The sequence below is a fragment of the Desmodus rotundus genome, chromosome 1 (genome assembly GCF_022682495.2).
Source record: "Desmodus rotundus isolate HL8 chromosome 1, HLdesRot8A.1, whole genome shotgun sequence".
NCBI lineage: Eukaryota > Metazoa > Chordata > Mammalia > Chiroptera > Phyllostomidae > Desmodus > Desmodus rotundus.
The window spans coordinates 45,807,464-45,823,530 of record NC_071387.1 but is presented as its reverse complement, the minus strand read 5'-3'; the positions used below and the strand labels follow the sequence as shown (position 1 = coordinate 45,823,530).

Below are 16,067 nucleotides of genomic sequence, written 5' to 3'. Positions count from 1 at the left end.
GCTCCTGGCATATTGTGGAAGGAGGCGGGGGTGGGGGAGTATGTAAGATTGAAAGAGCCAGTCATGAGGAGTAGTCTTTGAGGAGGTCATCAAGAGGACATGACCTTCCAGCAGCACCCAAGCAATCGAAGGCCTTCATCCCCTCCCCTGTCCTTGGAATGTGCATTCTGCTTGCCTTCCCACGTCAGAAGCTGTCTCAAGGACACAGTCTTGAGATAGGTTCTGTTCAGACCATCTGAACAGCATACATGACTGAACCTGTTAAGGCCGCTACAAAAACTTTTAAGGTTCCGGTGGGCAGGTGCAGAGATCTATCTGGAACTGTGGCTGCCCAGCATAAGCCTTGTAAGTTCCCTTGCTTGTCAAAACTGCCACCTACCAATCTGCAGTGGTCTACCACTTTTGTCCGTCTTTCCTTGACCTCTGTGTAGGGGACCTGGTTTCAGGCTTCACCCAGAGAACTCCCAAGGTTTTGGACCAACATAGGTACACTGCTAAGTGGTCTCGAGTTGAGATTCTCTGGATGCCACTGGGTCTTTCTTCACATGTCTATTGGCTTTGTGTTTCCATCATCTATGAAATCACTGTTCTGTTTTTGTTCATTTGTTTTCTTGGGTGACAGGTCATTTTATATGTTCACTTGTGAAGTAGTTGTTCAAATGCCCTTTTTTCTCTTTTGGGGTGCTTATCTTCTTGTTGATAGGTAGAAGTTCTTTATTTTGTTATACCTTTATGAAGTGCTGTGTTATTGCAAATGTCTTCTACTTTTTAAAGTTTCTTATTTTAATGTGGTTGAATTCATCTGTTTTTCTTTTATGGCCTCTGTAATATTTTGTTTATTATTGCTTTTATAATTTTCTGGATACAAGGCTTGCAGAACATCCTTTGTTAATTTATTTACTTGTTTATTATGATTTTTTGTCAGAATAGTACTTAGAGTTATTTTATGTATTTATATATGTCCATATAAATTAAATGACATATTTTTCTCACTCTAGATTACAGGCCCGATGATTTGCAATTACATTTATTAATCTTTTTATAAATTCCCAAGTTAAAGAACCACTCTGGGTATCTGTAAATATAAGTACTTGTATCAGTTATACGCTATCTCACCATTAGAGATTAGTTCTAGTGTCCAAATAGGAAAGAAACTCTGTGAGCATCATCAGCCTTACTAAGCTTTGGTTGAAGTCATAATTCTGAGTGCGCTAGTAACTATTTTGGCTAAAATCTACATACTTGCCTTTGTGTTCTAGGAGGGTCAGATCTGTGCACAAATCCATTTGTGAAGCCAAAAGCTGCTCTTGTGTAAATGTGCCACCAGGATCCGTTTCAAAACACCGCTTCCTCTTGCCAAGGTCGGTGGCTATCACGACGTAACCAGAGAATGCCAGTGTCCTCACTCTCCAAAAGACTGTTTATTTTGCAGCATTAAATTTCAGCCCTTTCTTCCCCTTTCTTTCTTGTAATGATGGAAATATATATTTTTTGTTTATCATTATAAGAAAAGATATCTACCTTTCCATGAGAAATTTTGATTAAAAAAAAGTTTTAAAATTTTGCCTAGAAAAAAACCAGTTTTCTCTTACAGCCAGTTTTACTTTCACAGAAGTTGAGAAAATGAATACAATATCTCCGGGGGGCAGGGGGGTTGGTTTGCTCTGTAGCTTTGCTCTTTGAGTCCCGGTCCGGGTGTAGGAGTATCTTCTTTACTTACCCATTTAATTTACTGAGTATACTTAGTGGTCAGCCTTTCTCACCTTTCTAAAGGCGCACTCACTCACACCGCCCTCGGTAAATGTAATTATGATAAAACTGTAGAATGAAAGGCATTTGGAAAGGGGCAGACAAACACACGCAGAGTGGGATGAAGCCACATATGCTTTGAATAGAACTTAACACAGTCAGTTTAGTTTTATTTCAGACATGAGCCCCAAATACAGCCCTTTTGACCTGCATACTCCATCCCTAAATGGCAAACCAAGCATTCATGAAAATTTAATGGTGAGGAAATTAGTACCTTCTTATGTTTCAGACTGTGAAATGGCACCAGGGAGCACTTTCAGCGACAGGCAGAAGTGTGTGGCTGTGCTGGACCACACCTGAAACATTAGTCTCTTCAACCTGTCATCCTTCTCCAAGTCAGCCGGTAGCTGCACCGTTTCTGACAGGACACCTCCAGGATGCCACCCAAGAAAGGTATTCTAAATAAAGACCTGGTTGTAGAATACTCTACCTTTCTTAGAGATTGGACACTGAAAAGATTTTTTTCAAGAGTTTTGTTCCCTTTTTGGGCTTTTTCCTTTGGATTGTGTGTGTGTGTGTGGTTAGTTTCGTTGTTTCCTAAGAAACTGGGAAGAGATCAATATCCCTTTACCTACTTTTCTTTAGTGGACATATGATTTCACCAACTAGTAATGCTCAGACTTACCTTTCTTTGATTTAGGAAGACAACAGGGAAAGCAAAATACCCTGAGGTTACAGTGCAGCAACTCAAATTCGGGGTTCAGTCCATAACAACGACCTACTGTGAGACTGGTGTACAGGGCAGTTTGGTGACGGATACCTGTTCTGCTTCAGTTTGTGAATCAAGTACAGTTTGAATTAAGTCAAGTTCAAAAGGAGAGGAAAGATGAAGAAAGAGACATAAAAACCTATTGGGGTGTTTATGTGAAGGGGTGAGCAACACAGTGTTGGTTGCTGTGACTTGTCATAGAGGTGCGTTTCAGGGCCATAGAGATAATACGCGACGTGGTCAGATGTCATTCTGTGATGCTTACACAGCTTACACTTGGACCTGCTGTCAGCCTCATGTTGGTCCCCAAAAAACAAACTGGTAGAATTTTTAAATATAAAAAACCTGGAAAAACATGTTTACTTTTCAACATAGAACTCCTAATCCAGGTGGTCCTGGCGCTGTCATTCCTTTATCTGACTTACTTAATCTAAGAATGGAAAGTGGAGACAGACCACACGTAGAGATAACAGACTCAAGTCATCCAGCTTCAGCCCTGTGTCTTGGGAATCTGAGAAGTACCCTATTTAATATGCTTAATAATATTATTGACTTCAAACATCTAGACAGTTTTAGGAATATCATTATCAAAGTAGGTAACAAAACAGATAACAAAAAAACACCATTTCTTTTGCGGCACTACACACTTTCCAAAGAAGTTATTTGAAATAGCCTTGAGTTGTACATTAGCTTTTAACAGGTGGGGTTGGTTTTCCACTAATAAGGGCAGGGTTCGAATCTTATATAAGATATTAAACTTCATCACCTTTAGGATTTCCCATCCTGAGGTCTTCAAGCTCCTCAGGCTATTTTGGTAGTGATGGTATTGGAGGGCTATTTTTAGATCTTTAACAATTCTTTAAAAACTTGCAGTAAGGCTGTGCAGGCTATTTTAATGCCAACCATCTCATTAAACAAGAAGATTGGAATTGGTTATTCTTGCTATTTATTAATGTTGTTTATTATTTGTCATTTTTGAACTTACTGCATTAACAACGGTTGTTTTAAAGTTTAACTGGCTTATTTTGATTATGAATAGAATACATTGTTGTGAGAATGTGTAAATTTTAGAAAAAATATTATATTAAATGATAACATCAACAAAGACACAGAATCCTACCACAATAGATCACCATTGACATTCAGGTAACTTCTTTCAGACTATTTCTATGAAAACTCTGTTTAATTTATGTCTAATAAAATGGATACAAATTAATACACAATAAATGTCATTTTTTAGACAATGCTTAGACTTTATAAGAAAGAAAAATGACAGCATTGCCCGCTTTGGTTACTTAATATCATAGCATCATATCAATAGCTTCCATTATTGAAAGCATATTATCTGCCAGGCTCCATACAATGTGCAGTGATGAGTTACCATGATGGCTAGATGTGAAGCGGTGACAAGTGATATCTTACCGTGATGTCTACCACTTCCAACAAGCTGTGACGGGACGCAGTATGTCAACTGGCTGGTGTATTGCTCAGCATGTTGAACTTCTGTAGGCAGGATGCAAGGAAACGCTACTTCTAGGGGTAGCCCATGAAGAGATTGAAGGAAGGTAAATTTGTATGCCTGGATCTCTCCTGTCTCACCACATGGAGAGTTAACACAACACAGTCTGAGTTGTGTTATCCAACCTCTTCAATGGATCATCTCTGTAAGACGCCAGATAGCACACTCTATGGTGTGGTGTTCCGTTCAAGCCTGGAAGTGGCAGACACCCTAAAACTCTGGGCTTGCAGGTAGTCTATTCTGAGCTGCTCTTGGCATTTCAAGAACGAGTGATTGATTGGAGCTGGGATGCTGTTGGAGCCACGGGAAGGAAGGAAGTGTTTGAGAGAATTTGATGAGTGAAGCACATGAGGTTTGTGCCTGATGCAGAAAGAAAGAAAACAATGTGGAACGTAGACACACTAGTACTTGGTGAGATTGAATGCAGGAAGATGAGGGAAAGGAATGGTCACAGATGACTCCCCAAGTTTTAGGCTCCATCAACTGAGTAGAAGGAAATTCCAATAAATAAAACAGAGAGGCAGCTGGGGAAAAAAAGTTTGGTTGGGGTATGGCTTGATTATCTGCAAGGCATTTTCTGGAACTCAGGAGAGAGGTGGGAAATGGTGACAGGGTTTGTGAATCATCTGAGAGGTGAAATTACTAGAATCATATGGCTTTCCAGGAAGAGTACATAGAAAGAGAAGAGAAGATAGCCAATAACAGCTCCTGGGTGATTTTAGCATTTAGTGATGGGTAGAGGCGGACAAGCCATGGGAAATACAGACAGGCTGCTTCACAGGGATAAGAGGAGAAAGACATTGTAAACTCAGACACTTTGGAATTAACTGACATACAAAATAAAGGTGGCAATAATGACCATGTTGCTAGTCTACTGTTTGGTTATATGAATTTCTTTCAACAATGCAAAGATAAACCTGAGCCCTGCTTGTGCAGATTCTTCAAAATTTTAAATTTTAAATTTGCTCAAATGAATGATGCTTTACTACTTTTAAAGATGAATAGATGGCATTTCTTACAAGTGATAAATTATATATCTATGTGTGTGTTGAGATTATGAATTTTCACAGAAATTCACCATTCATTCATTTACTGATTTGTTTACTTATTATTTCATTCAATACACAATTCACTTGATGTTTTTATGTGATCTGGGAAGAACGTGATGTGATAATGGACTTCTTAAAGAGTTTATAGATTAATGTGTTCAGCGTGGTGCTGAGCAATTATCTAAACAAAACCAGAATCAAAACATTGCTTTCTAAGCTAGAGTGGGCCTTTAAAATAAGGAACAGTAATGCATTTGTTTCTAACTTGACCTATGCTCTCAGGGTTGTCCTGGCATGGATGGCACTTGTTTGGGTGAAAGGCACACCAATGATAATTAAGGGATGGTATTCTCCTGACTGATAAAGTGTTGACACTTTTATTTCCATTTCTTTCATTCCACTTTTTAAAAGTTTTAATGAGGTATAATTTATGCACAATAAACTCCACACATTTAAAATGTACAACTTGACAAGTTTTAACAAATGTATACATACTGTGATAACCAACACAATAAAAATTTCATTGCCCCCAAATGTTCCTTATGCCCCTTTGACATGAGCCTACACATTCCACCCCCATTTCCCATATACTCACTCCTGGCCCCAAGCAATCTCTAATCTTTTTGTCACTAGATTAGTTTGCATTTTAAAGAATTTATGTAAAAGGATACATACAGTAAGTACTCTTTGGTGTCTGGCTTCTTACACTCAGCATAATGCTTCCAAGATTCATCTACATTATTGTATGTATCAGTAGTTTGTTTCTTTTTATTTCTGAACAGTGTTCCATTGCATGGGTATACCACAATTTGTTTATCCATTTACCAGTTGATGAACATTATAGTTGTTTTCAATTTGGAATTAATTGGAATACAGCTGCTATGAATATCTGAGTGTCAACTTACAGATAAGTATTAGATTAACGTTATAAGAATCTACCTAAAAAAGAAAAGAATCTGCCTAATTACTTGCTAAAGCGGCTAACTTTGCATTTTCACCAGCAGTCTATGAGAGTCCCAGTGATCCACATCCTCACCCAAAGTTGATACTGCAGGTGAAAACCGCAGATTTACTATTAAAGGGAAATTTCGCCTTTTGAGAAAGTATACAGCAGTACTTCATTGTGGTTTTAATGTGTGTTTCCCTAATGACTATGATGTTTAACATATTCTTATGCTATTTTCTGTCCCTTGTCCTTTCTATTCTTTTTTTAAAAAATTCTCTTTTCATACCTTCCTTCGATGAACTATTTTTATATTCCATTCTATCTCCACTATTGCTATATTAGCCATATCTTTTTGTCATTGTTATTTCATTTTAGCGGGTTAACAGTATATACCTTTAACTTACCACACTGAACTTTCAAGTAATGATATGCTGCTTTGCATATATTTTAGGAACATTACAACAGTATTATTTTCTTTCTCCCTCCTGTACTTTGTGTTATTGTTTTTGTCTATTTTAATTCCATATATATTATAAAGTCTACAATCATTATTATTTTTGCTTTCACATTCATTTTTAAAAGAATGTGAAATAAAGAAAAAAGTTCTTTGTATTTACCAATGCATTACCATTTTCAATGTTTTTTCTTCCACATTTCAGATCCAAATTTGTATCTGGTATCACTTTCCTTCTGCCTGAATAAACTTCTTTGAATATTTCTTGTAGTGCAGATCTGCTGACATGAGTTCATTCAAATTTTGTATGTCTGAGAGAGTCTTTACCTTAATTTTGAAAGACTTTTTTTTTTTATGGAAATAGAATTCTAATTTGAGTTTTTTTCCTTTCAGTGCTTTAGGTTTCTCTTTTTCATAGTTTCTGGTGAGAATTCTGATCAAATTTTGTGTCACTTTGCTCTGGCTGCTTTTAAGATATTCTAAGTATTATTGTTCATTTTATTTTATTATTTTAAAGATTTTATGTATTTATTTTAGAGAGGGGAAGGGAGGGGGAAAGAGAAGGAGAGAAACATCAATGTGTGGTTGCCTCTCGTGTGCCCCCTACTGGGGACCTGACCCACAACCCAGGCATGTGCCCTGACTGGGAATCGAACCAGTGACACTCTGCTTCACAGGCTGGCACTCAATCCACTCAGCAACACCAGCCAGGGATTATTGTTCATTTTAGCAACGTGATTTTGCTGTGCCTTGACATAGTTTTATTCTTCTCTTTTTCTGTTTGGAATTTGCTGAGATTTCTGAATCTTGAGTTTATAGTTGCTCAAATTTAAAACAATTTTGGCTATTATTTTCTCATTTTTTTCTGATTCCCTTTCTGGGACTTCAATTTTATATATTTTCAACTCTTTATTATCCCACACATCACAGATGTCTTTTCATTACCAAAATCTTGTTTTCCTTCTCTCTCTATATATTTTTTGACAATATCTGTGTCTTCCCATCTAGTTCATCCCATCTAGTATATTTCTCATTTCATATGCTGTATTTTTCATCTCCAAAATTTGATTTGCTTTAAAATATATTTTTCTTATGATATTATAAACATGTGGAGTATATTTATAATAGCTGTTTACTGTATTGTATGCTAATTCTATTATCTATCATTTCTAGATTTGTTTCTATGGATTCATTTAATTCCCGTCCTTGTTGTGAGGCATTATATTTCCTATGCTTTTGCTTACCTGGTAATTTTTTAATTCATTACTTATAATGTTGAATTTTACATTTTTGCGTCCTGGATTTGTTTTTTGTCTTTTTAAACATGTTAGATTATTTTGTGGGATGCAGTGAAGTTACTTTGAATTAGCTGGATGCTTCAGATAGCTATGTTAAACTCTGTTAAGGTGAGCTCAGCACAGTGCTAATTTGTTCTAAGCAATAGCCTTCTGAAGACTATAACCAATTGTCCATGAACTAGGAGGCTTCACTTCTCTGACTGGTGGAAAACTTGAACTCCTGACTCTTGCAAGTTCCAGAAACTATTCTGCCCACTCCTCACTCACGGGTCTTTCCTGGTGGTGGTAGTTACCACACATGTACGCACCCATCAGTTCTCAGCCAAAGCTTGAGAGGGTTGGTCTGCAGATCACCAGAGTTTTCTTTCTCTGTAGCTCTTTTCTTCCTGGTCATTTCACTGAGCAAATTGTGGCTGCACGGGACTCCCTAAAATTAGAACAATGTCTCCTCCGCTCATTGAGACCACAAGCCTCTATTTGGGTTCCCCTCCCCTGTGTTGCAAGGTAGAAACGCCCAGGCAAAATGATCAGGCAATGTCAGGGCCCATTGCATTTGCTTCCCTTCTTTCAGAGATCACTGTCTTGGACTGTCTGTTGAGCAGTGTCTGAAAATAGCTATTTCATATATCTTTTTTTTCTTCTGCCTGCAACACCCCTGTCACCAAAATTCCACCCCCTTAGTTCCTGTCCATGGGTTATACATATAAGTTCTTTGGCTTCTCCATTTCCTATGCTATTCTTAACCTCCCCCTGTCTACTTTGTACCTACCATTCATGCTTCTTATTCCCTGCACCTTTTCCCCCATTCTCCCTTCTCCCCTAATAACCCTCCATGTGATCTCCATTTCTGTGATTCTGTTCCTGTTCTAGTTGTTTGCTTAGTTCGTTTTTGTTTTTAGGTTCAGTTGTTGATAGTTGTGAGTTTGTTATCATTTTACTGTGCAACTTTTTGATCATCTTCTTTTTCTTAGATAAGTCCCTTTAACATTTCATATAATAAGGGCTTGGTGATGGTAAACTCCTTTAATTTTCATTGTCTGGGAAGCATGTTATCTGCCCTTCCATTCTAAATGAGAGCTTTGCTAGATGGAATAATTTTGTATGTAAGTCCTTGCCTTTCATGAATTTGAATACTTCTTTCCAGCCCCTTCTTGCCAGTAAGGTTTCTTTTGAGAAATCAGTTGATAGCCTTATGGGAACTCCTTTGTAGGTAACTCTTCTTTCCTCTTGCAGCTTTTAAGATTCTCTCCTTATCTTTAATCTTGGGTAATGTAATTATGATGTGCCTTGGTGTGTGCTTCCTTGGGTCCAACTTCTTTGGGACTCTGAGCTTCCTGGACTTCCTGGAAGTCTATTTCCTTTGCCAGATGAGGGAAGTTCTCCTTCATTATTTTTTCAAATAAATTTTCCATTTCTTGCTCTCCCTCTTCTCCTTCTGGCACCCCTATGGTTCAGATGTTGGAATGTTTAAAGTTGTCCCAGAGGTTCCTAAGCCTCTCCTCATTTTTTTTTGAATTCTTGTTTCTTCATTCTGTTCTGGTTGAATGTTTACTTCTTCCTTCTGCTGCAAATCATTGATTTGAGTCCCAGTTATCTTTGCTTCATTGTTGGTCCCTTGCTTATTTTTCTTTATTTCACTTTTCATAGCCTTTACTTCTTCCTCAATTTTGTGACCATACTCAACCATTTCTGTAAGCATGTGATTACCAGTGTTTTGACCTGTGCATCTGATAGGTTGACTGTCTCTTCCTTGCTTAGTTCTATTTTTGGAGCTTTGATCTGTTTTTTCATTTGGGCCATATTTTTTTTTGTCTTGGGGCACCTGTTATGTTATGAGGGGTGGAGCCTTAGGTGTTCACCAGGGTGGGGCAACCCACTCTGTGTTGTGGTGCTGTCTGTGGGGGAGGAATCCAAGAAGGAACAATGCTGTTAGGCCAGCTCTCCGCTGGCTTTCAGTCACCTCCCCTCCTACCCACAAGCAGATTGGGCTCTTCTGGTGCTGATTCCCAGTTGGGTGGGTTTGTGTATGTTCTAGGACCCTGCGGGTCTCTCCAATGAACTCTCCTGTGAGGCTGGGAGTTTCTCCCATCGCCGCCATTCCCACAGGTTTTTACAGGCAGAGGTTTGAGGCTTTATTTCCCTGCGCTGGAACACTGAGTTGCGTGGTCTCTCTCACTCCTCATTTATTCCTCTTGGTTTATCTGCACGCAAATGTGGGACAGCCCGCCACTGCCTGGCCCACCTGGTCCTCAAGCTGCTGCCTTGCCTCATGTCCTCTCCATCCCAGCTGCCCATCTCTGCCCCTCCTACCAATCTGAATGAATATTTCTTCTTTAATTCTTTGGTTATCGGCATTCCATACAGTTTGATTTTCTGGCAGTTCCGGTTATTTTTTGTTTTTAAATTTGTTGTTGTCTTTTTTTGGTTGTGTGAGGAGGCAAAGTGTATCTACTTATGCCTCCATCTTGGCCAGAAGTTTGATATTTCATATATATTAAACTGATAAGAACAGATAGTACACTCAATCTTAGCCAAAAGGCCTAGAAGCAATGGATATTTCATATATCTTATCTGACTTTCTCAAGGTATGAGAGTTAATGCAGTCCTAATTACTTTATTGTGGCTAGAAGATAAATTCTAATACTGTGTTTATAGTATGCTTATGCTTAATTATTCAAGGATTCCTTTTAGTTATCATAACTTTTAGGAAATGCAAGCAGGTAAATGAGAATATCTTCAAACATATTTTTCTACTTTGGGGTAGTTCTCACAGATCTGATTTTAGCCAATGATAGAGATTTTTAGTATCTGAGTTCCATATGCCAATATTCATAAATATTGAGTATACCCATATAGAATACTATAATGGGAAAAGAAAGATAAATTACTTCTCTTGCTTGATGTTTTCATAGGGCTTGGAAGGAAATGAAGGATGTTCATGAAATCCTTTACTCTTTATTAAGTGAGACAACATTAAAAGGATCCAAACTGAAATTGTCTTAGACAATAAAAAAAAAAATCTCCCAATAAAAAGGGAAGATCTCTAAGGCTTTTTCCCTCCTTTGACAAATTCTATAACAATCACTTCAATTTAGAAATTTATTTTTAAGATGAATTTAAATATCTTACATTAGCATGTGAGAATTCTTCCTCCTCTTCTGGTTTTGGTATGGGAAAAAGTCACATCCCACCAATCTAGAGATTCATATTTACCAGTACCATTATTAAGTTATCCTCATATCCCCTTGTGTTTAAACAAGCTATGTACCTTTACTTTTAGTTCATTTAACACAATATTTATTGATTATTGAATACAGCATAAGGTATAACAGGCACTCCTTGACTTTAAGAAGCCCATAACCTATTTGGAGAAATGAGACAAATACATAGAAAACTTTAAAAAGCAGTGTAAGACCATAATGAGAAAGATGGTTGAGTGTAAGATATGAAGTGCGAATTGAGTTGTAGAGGCAATATACACTATGCATTTTTTTTCTTTTTCAACCCTTTAATCATTTTGTATGGTTCTCTAGTGAACATTCTTCAATTTATCCAGATCATTCCTTAGATGCAGAGCTAAAACATTCAGCAGGCAGGAATCTGAATAGTTATGAGTATGTTTGGATGATTACATCAAATTTCTGACTGCTACAGCTCTGTTTATGCCTCCCAAACCTGTTCATGCTCTTAGTACTATACCATGTCATTATCTCTTGGCAGGGTAGATAATAGAAAAAATGTTTGAATCATGAACACACATGTTTGAATCCTTTCTTCACTTTTTGCAGGCTTTAGATCTTGATTGGGTATGTTAATTAAGGACAATTTGGTGAAAGATAACATATTTTACCTTAGCTAGCCTAAGCTAAAGACAGCTGGAGGTGAGGGTTGCTCATGGACCCCAAAGGCAAGAATGAAGTTGAATTTCAGGCTCAAATAGAACCAGAGACTAAAGCACTGTAACAAACTTAGGACATTATCTTTGTATCTTATTTCTGAAAATTGCTTCATTTTTCCTTCTGGCTATGATCTAAGAGAGAGAAAGACTTTCTCTTATAGTAGACATGGCAGGCAAGGGAGAAGCTAAGGGTACCTAAAACTTTTGTTTTCTAAGCCATGTGGGTGAATAAACATGTGTGTTTGTGTCAGGGCACAGTTCACATAAAATTTTGGAAGTTGGTAGAAAAGTTCTGATAAAAGCAGAGTAACTGGGGTAATAAAATGATGGTTTTACTATAACTAATCATTTCATCTCTTTTAGTCTAGTTTAACATGTATGCACAAAATCCTGCATTAATACTAATTCTCTTTTCCCTTTCTTTCCAGTCAATTTTTACTCTCTGTAATAGACAATTTTTTTGATGAGTTTATACTATGTATTACCTACAAAGAGGAATATATATTGATTCAAAATTATTGAAATATTATTGAAAACAGCTTACATTTTCATAATTTATCAAGGCAAGTAGTATCCATACATTCCTCCTGGGCCAGGGGGATGAAGTGGAAAGTAACTGATTGAGTGATTTTTTTTACCCATGATTCTTTACCCAAGAAGGTTGGTTTTGGGGGTAAAGATTATACAGTTACAGAGGCTACCTGTGGGGTAGTACCTATGGAAGTTTAGCAAAAGGTCCTCAGTGGAATGCATTAATCAAGTCAAAAAACCATAGTGTGGGAGTTTCTGCAGGGCAAAAGGGATGATTCTGAAGAATTCACAAATTTTCCCGTGCAATAGGTGGACCACAACAAGGCATGGTAGTCACCCAGTATGAATAAAGATGCTTAACTGTTTGCCCTTTCAATACTCATTTTACTACTCCATGTCATGTAAAAACCAGAAACCACATAGTGAGTGAAGGCATAAGTTGAGAGAAATAGTCAAAGAGATGCCTCCATTCCCTCCCCCACTGCAGTCTCCATGCCTAGATTCTTAGCATGAGTGAAAAGGGAGAGATGCTGTGAATAGGATATGAGATTAAAATTTTAATTTAGACTAGACTGAATATTTTAATATCTTAATACCAGAAAATGAATATGTTATCAAAGTGATGTGGTTCTTATAACTGTAAATAACCAGAAAGCTATAGGATTGGCCTAAAATGTTATCCAGGGCTGGGAAAGTGAAATCTGATGGAGCCTGATTAAAGTTAGCATTTATTTACCCTTTTAACCAAGGATCACTTATTGATGGGAACTATAATTATAGGTAGTAGGGCATATAATATATTTTGATATAAATACCCAGTTCTTCCTCTTAGGAGAACTAATTAGAACCTTAAAGCAGGACAGCTAAGGAATTTCTTATGGGTGGTATGGCTCATCCACCATCTGTGTGCTCCATTCTGCTTCTGGTCTAATCTTAGCTGGCATCTCTATTTGTGATTACAAGGCCTTAATTACCTATGACAGAGTTCACAATTTTTGCTTTCTAACTCAGCATGACTTCATGATGCTACAAGTCTTTTCCTACCACTGAGGGCTAATGGTCTGTGTTATTCTCAGGTCTGTTCTTTCTTCTTGATGGGAGGGTTGTCTACAACCTTTCTGTGTAGATTGAAAATGCCTTTCTACCCGCTTGGTGTTGATGCTATCTTTTGCTTAAAGTTGAAACTGAAAATAGGTTCCTCATTTATGCAACACCATGATGCTTCATGGGTAATAAATAATTAAACAGCCTTCCCAACAATAGTTGCTATTTCTTTTTTTACCCCACAGCCAATATCGTGTGCAGGTTGAGCTTGCAACTAGCCCTAGCCTTACATATGGTGATTTCACAGAATGGAATTCTCTGTTTCAAATATACTTCCTTTTCACTGAATTTACTGAATTACATTCTGGTCAATTCCCCAGTTCTTAAACATTTGGTTGTTAAGAGGCAATGACCAATACATTGCATCTCCTTCTCTAACTCTCTCTGCCTTTGAAAATATGTTTTGGATTCAAACAACAAATGTTTTCCTGCCTCTGTACTTCTGTCTCAACTCACCAAACACACAAATAGTTTTACAAAGTTCCGAAGTTTTTCTGACTCCTTACAAAAAATTTGCATATAGATACATATTGGCAATACTAACCTCCCGCTCAAAACTTAGAAAGTAAATATATTCTAGTTTTTAATATCTTCATGGCAAGGTTCTTCCTGCAAAAGACCTCCTGGACCCTGTAGGAGGTGCTTGTAAATTCCAGTCAAAATTATGAAGTAGCTCAATTTTTGCTCTCCTGTGGCTTCCCTATATTATAATAATACCATCATGATCTAGGATCCAGCAGTCTAAACCTTTCTGTCTTCCACTTTTTATTTTTAGCTTGATTTCACCCAGGTATCTGGGTGGAAAATATTAATATATTATTTTTACACTGGAATGTAAATTATGGGCAGTTAAAAGTGTGCTTTTATGTTTTCAGTTCATATTACTTTAGATCTTGCCTAATTCCCAGAGTGTCATTCCACTGTGTCTTTTCCTTCATCAGAAAGCTTAGGTGGTTTGCATGGCTGCCATGTGACATTTAGACTCCTTAAACTGGTATGTCATGTCTTCTGCCATTTGAATTTTGGCCTTACTTTGAACTCATATCTAATCTGTTTGATCTACTTCATTCCCTGCATGCCCAGTACATGTTCCAACCTCTATATTCTATTTTATTGAAATGATCGCCTTAGTCTCTCTCAGTGTGTGCTTGTTATCACTCCACCTACCTTCAAGGCTCAGTTGATTGCCACATTCTCTCTGATGATTTCCTGGATTTCCTCAGTAAGACTTAATTTCTTCCTCTTCACACTTGCTGTGGCACTAATTCTGCATCATTTACATACCACTCTTCTTCAAGTGCTTTGTAGTGGAGAAGTTATGTCCCTACTAAAGATAGTGACTATTTTGTTTCAGACCAAATATCGAGACACTAGGCCAAATTATTTTTCCCCAATTTGTGAGTTTCTCCACATAAGTAAAATTTTTCATAAATTTAAATTTTATTTTGTAACATTTTTGCTCTCAAATTCACCAAAATGGGGAAGTCAAAGATGAGCTGAGCTTGTGATTAACTGGCTGGTTGCTAAGCTCACCAATGGTTTGTGTCCGATGGGCAGCAGACACAAACCATCGGTGAGCATTACTGCCCCAGAGAAAGTCTACACGGGGAACCAGGCTGTAATGCAAGCATTGTCGGCAGAGCCTGTAATCAGAGCCAAAATAGGCTAATAGACCTGAAGGACATTTCAGCCAGGTCTGATGGAGCTGTCCAGGTTTGCCAACAGGAAGAAAGTATGGGAATAACTTGTCTTCTCCAGAATCTGGAGCTCTTTAACTGGATGATGTTTACTAAGCACTAACATGACTTTTTGGGCTTCCCGTTCTCTGCGCCTCCTTTTCTGAACACTTCTCTTTTGACGCCTTTGTTCTTCAAGTGTGTCAGTCCTGCTGTTTTGGCTACTTATTTGTCTTTGGGAGCCATTCTGTCTCTTTAGCAAACCTTTGTTAAAGCAAGTCTGACCTCATCTTTTATGTTTTGATGTTTAATAGCACTTAAAGATTTTTTGTTTTAATGATATGAGAGGAAAGTGTATTCACTTAATAAACCATATATTCAACAATTTGTTGCTTTTTAAATAAAAATTTTGCAATGAAGTATAATAGCTAGCAAAATATTTGTAATTAGGACTTTTCTGGAAATTTCAGGATGTATCATTTTATCACTGATTATACTAGAAGATCTGGGAAAGCAGGGGCATGGCTAACTTAATACCATGTACCCCTACAAGAAGGGTTAAGATTTAGTAAACATATCGAAGGAATGGTGGACTGTCTAAACAGGTATATGGAAAATAAATGGAGTGACACCTCCCAAGACCTGCTTTTTGATGGATATAAGAAAAGGTAATTCTAGTTCTTGTGTCCTTTTCCTTAATTGCTGCTTTCAGGGGGTATTGGAAAAGAAGGTTGGTCCCAGTACTGCTTCCCTGGTAGGTTATATGGGATCAAAGGCAGAACTTAAGGAAGTAAGTATATTTTTAGATTTTGTTACTTATTTAGATAGGTTGCTATAGAAAGTGGTGCAAGGATATTTCAAGCGCAGAATATCACAGCCAGGGTGCTTTAACACTGCATTCAAATAACCTGGAGTGAGATGGGTAGAAGCATCTGCAGACTGAAATAAACCACCGCAAACTTCTCTTCGGAATCCACAAGTCTGGCAACTGGTGACTCAGGCAGTGGGTCAGGAGACCTGAATATTTCATCTGGTACCATGATGCAACCTTAGTTTACAGATTTGGGGATCAAT

General features: G+C 37.6%; 1 protein-coding gene and 1 pseudogene across 1 annotated transcript in view; one reads left to right on the top strand and one right to left on the bottom strand.

Annotated features, from left to right (window-relative positions):
* The first annotated feature begins 248 nt into the window (after positions 1-248).
* The window catches only part of TMC1 (transmembrane channel like 1), a 134,477-nt gene continuing 118,658 nt past the window's right edge, over positions 249-16,067 (top strand). Inside the window, exon 1 of the mRNA XM_071220517.1 lies at positions 249-345. Coding sequence (XP_071076618.1) covers positions 249-345 — 97 coding nt within the window. The remainder of the gene's footprint in view (positions 346-16,067) is intronic.
* LOC112300397 (U2 spliceosomal RNA) lies at positions 10,224-10,335 on the bottom strand (annotated as a pseudogene).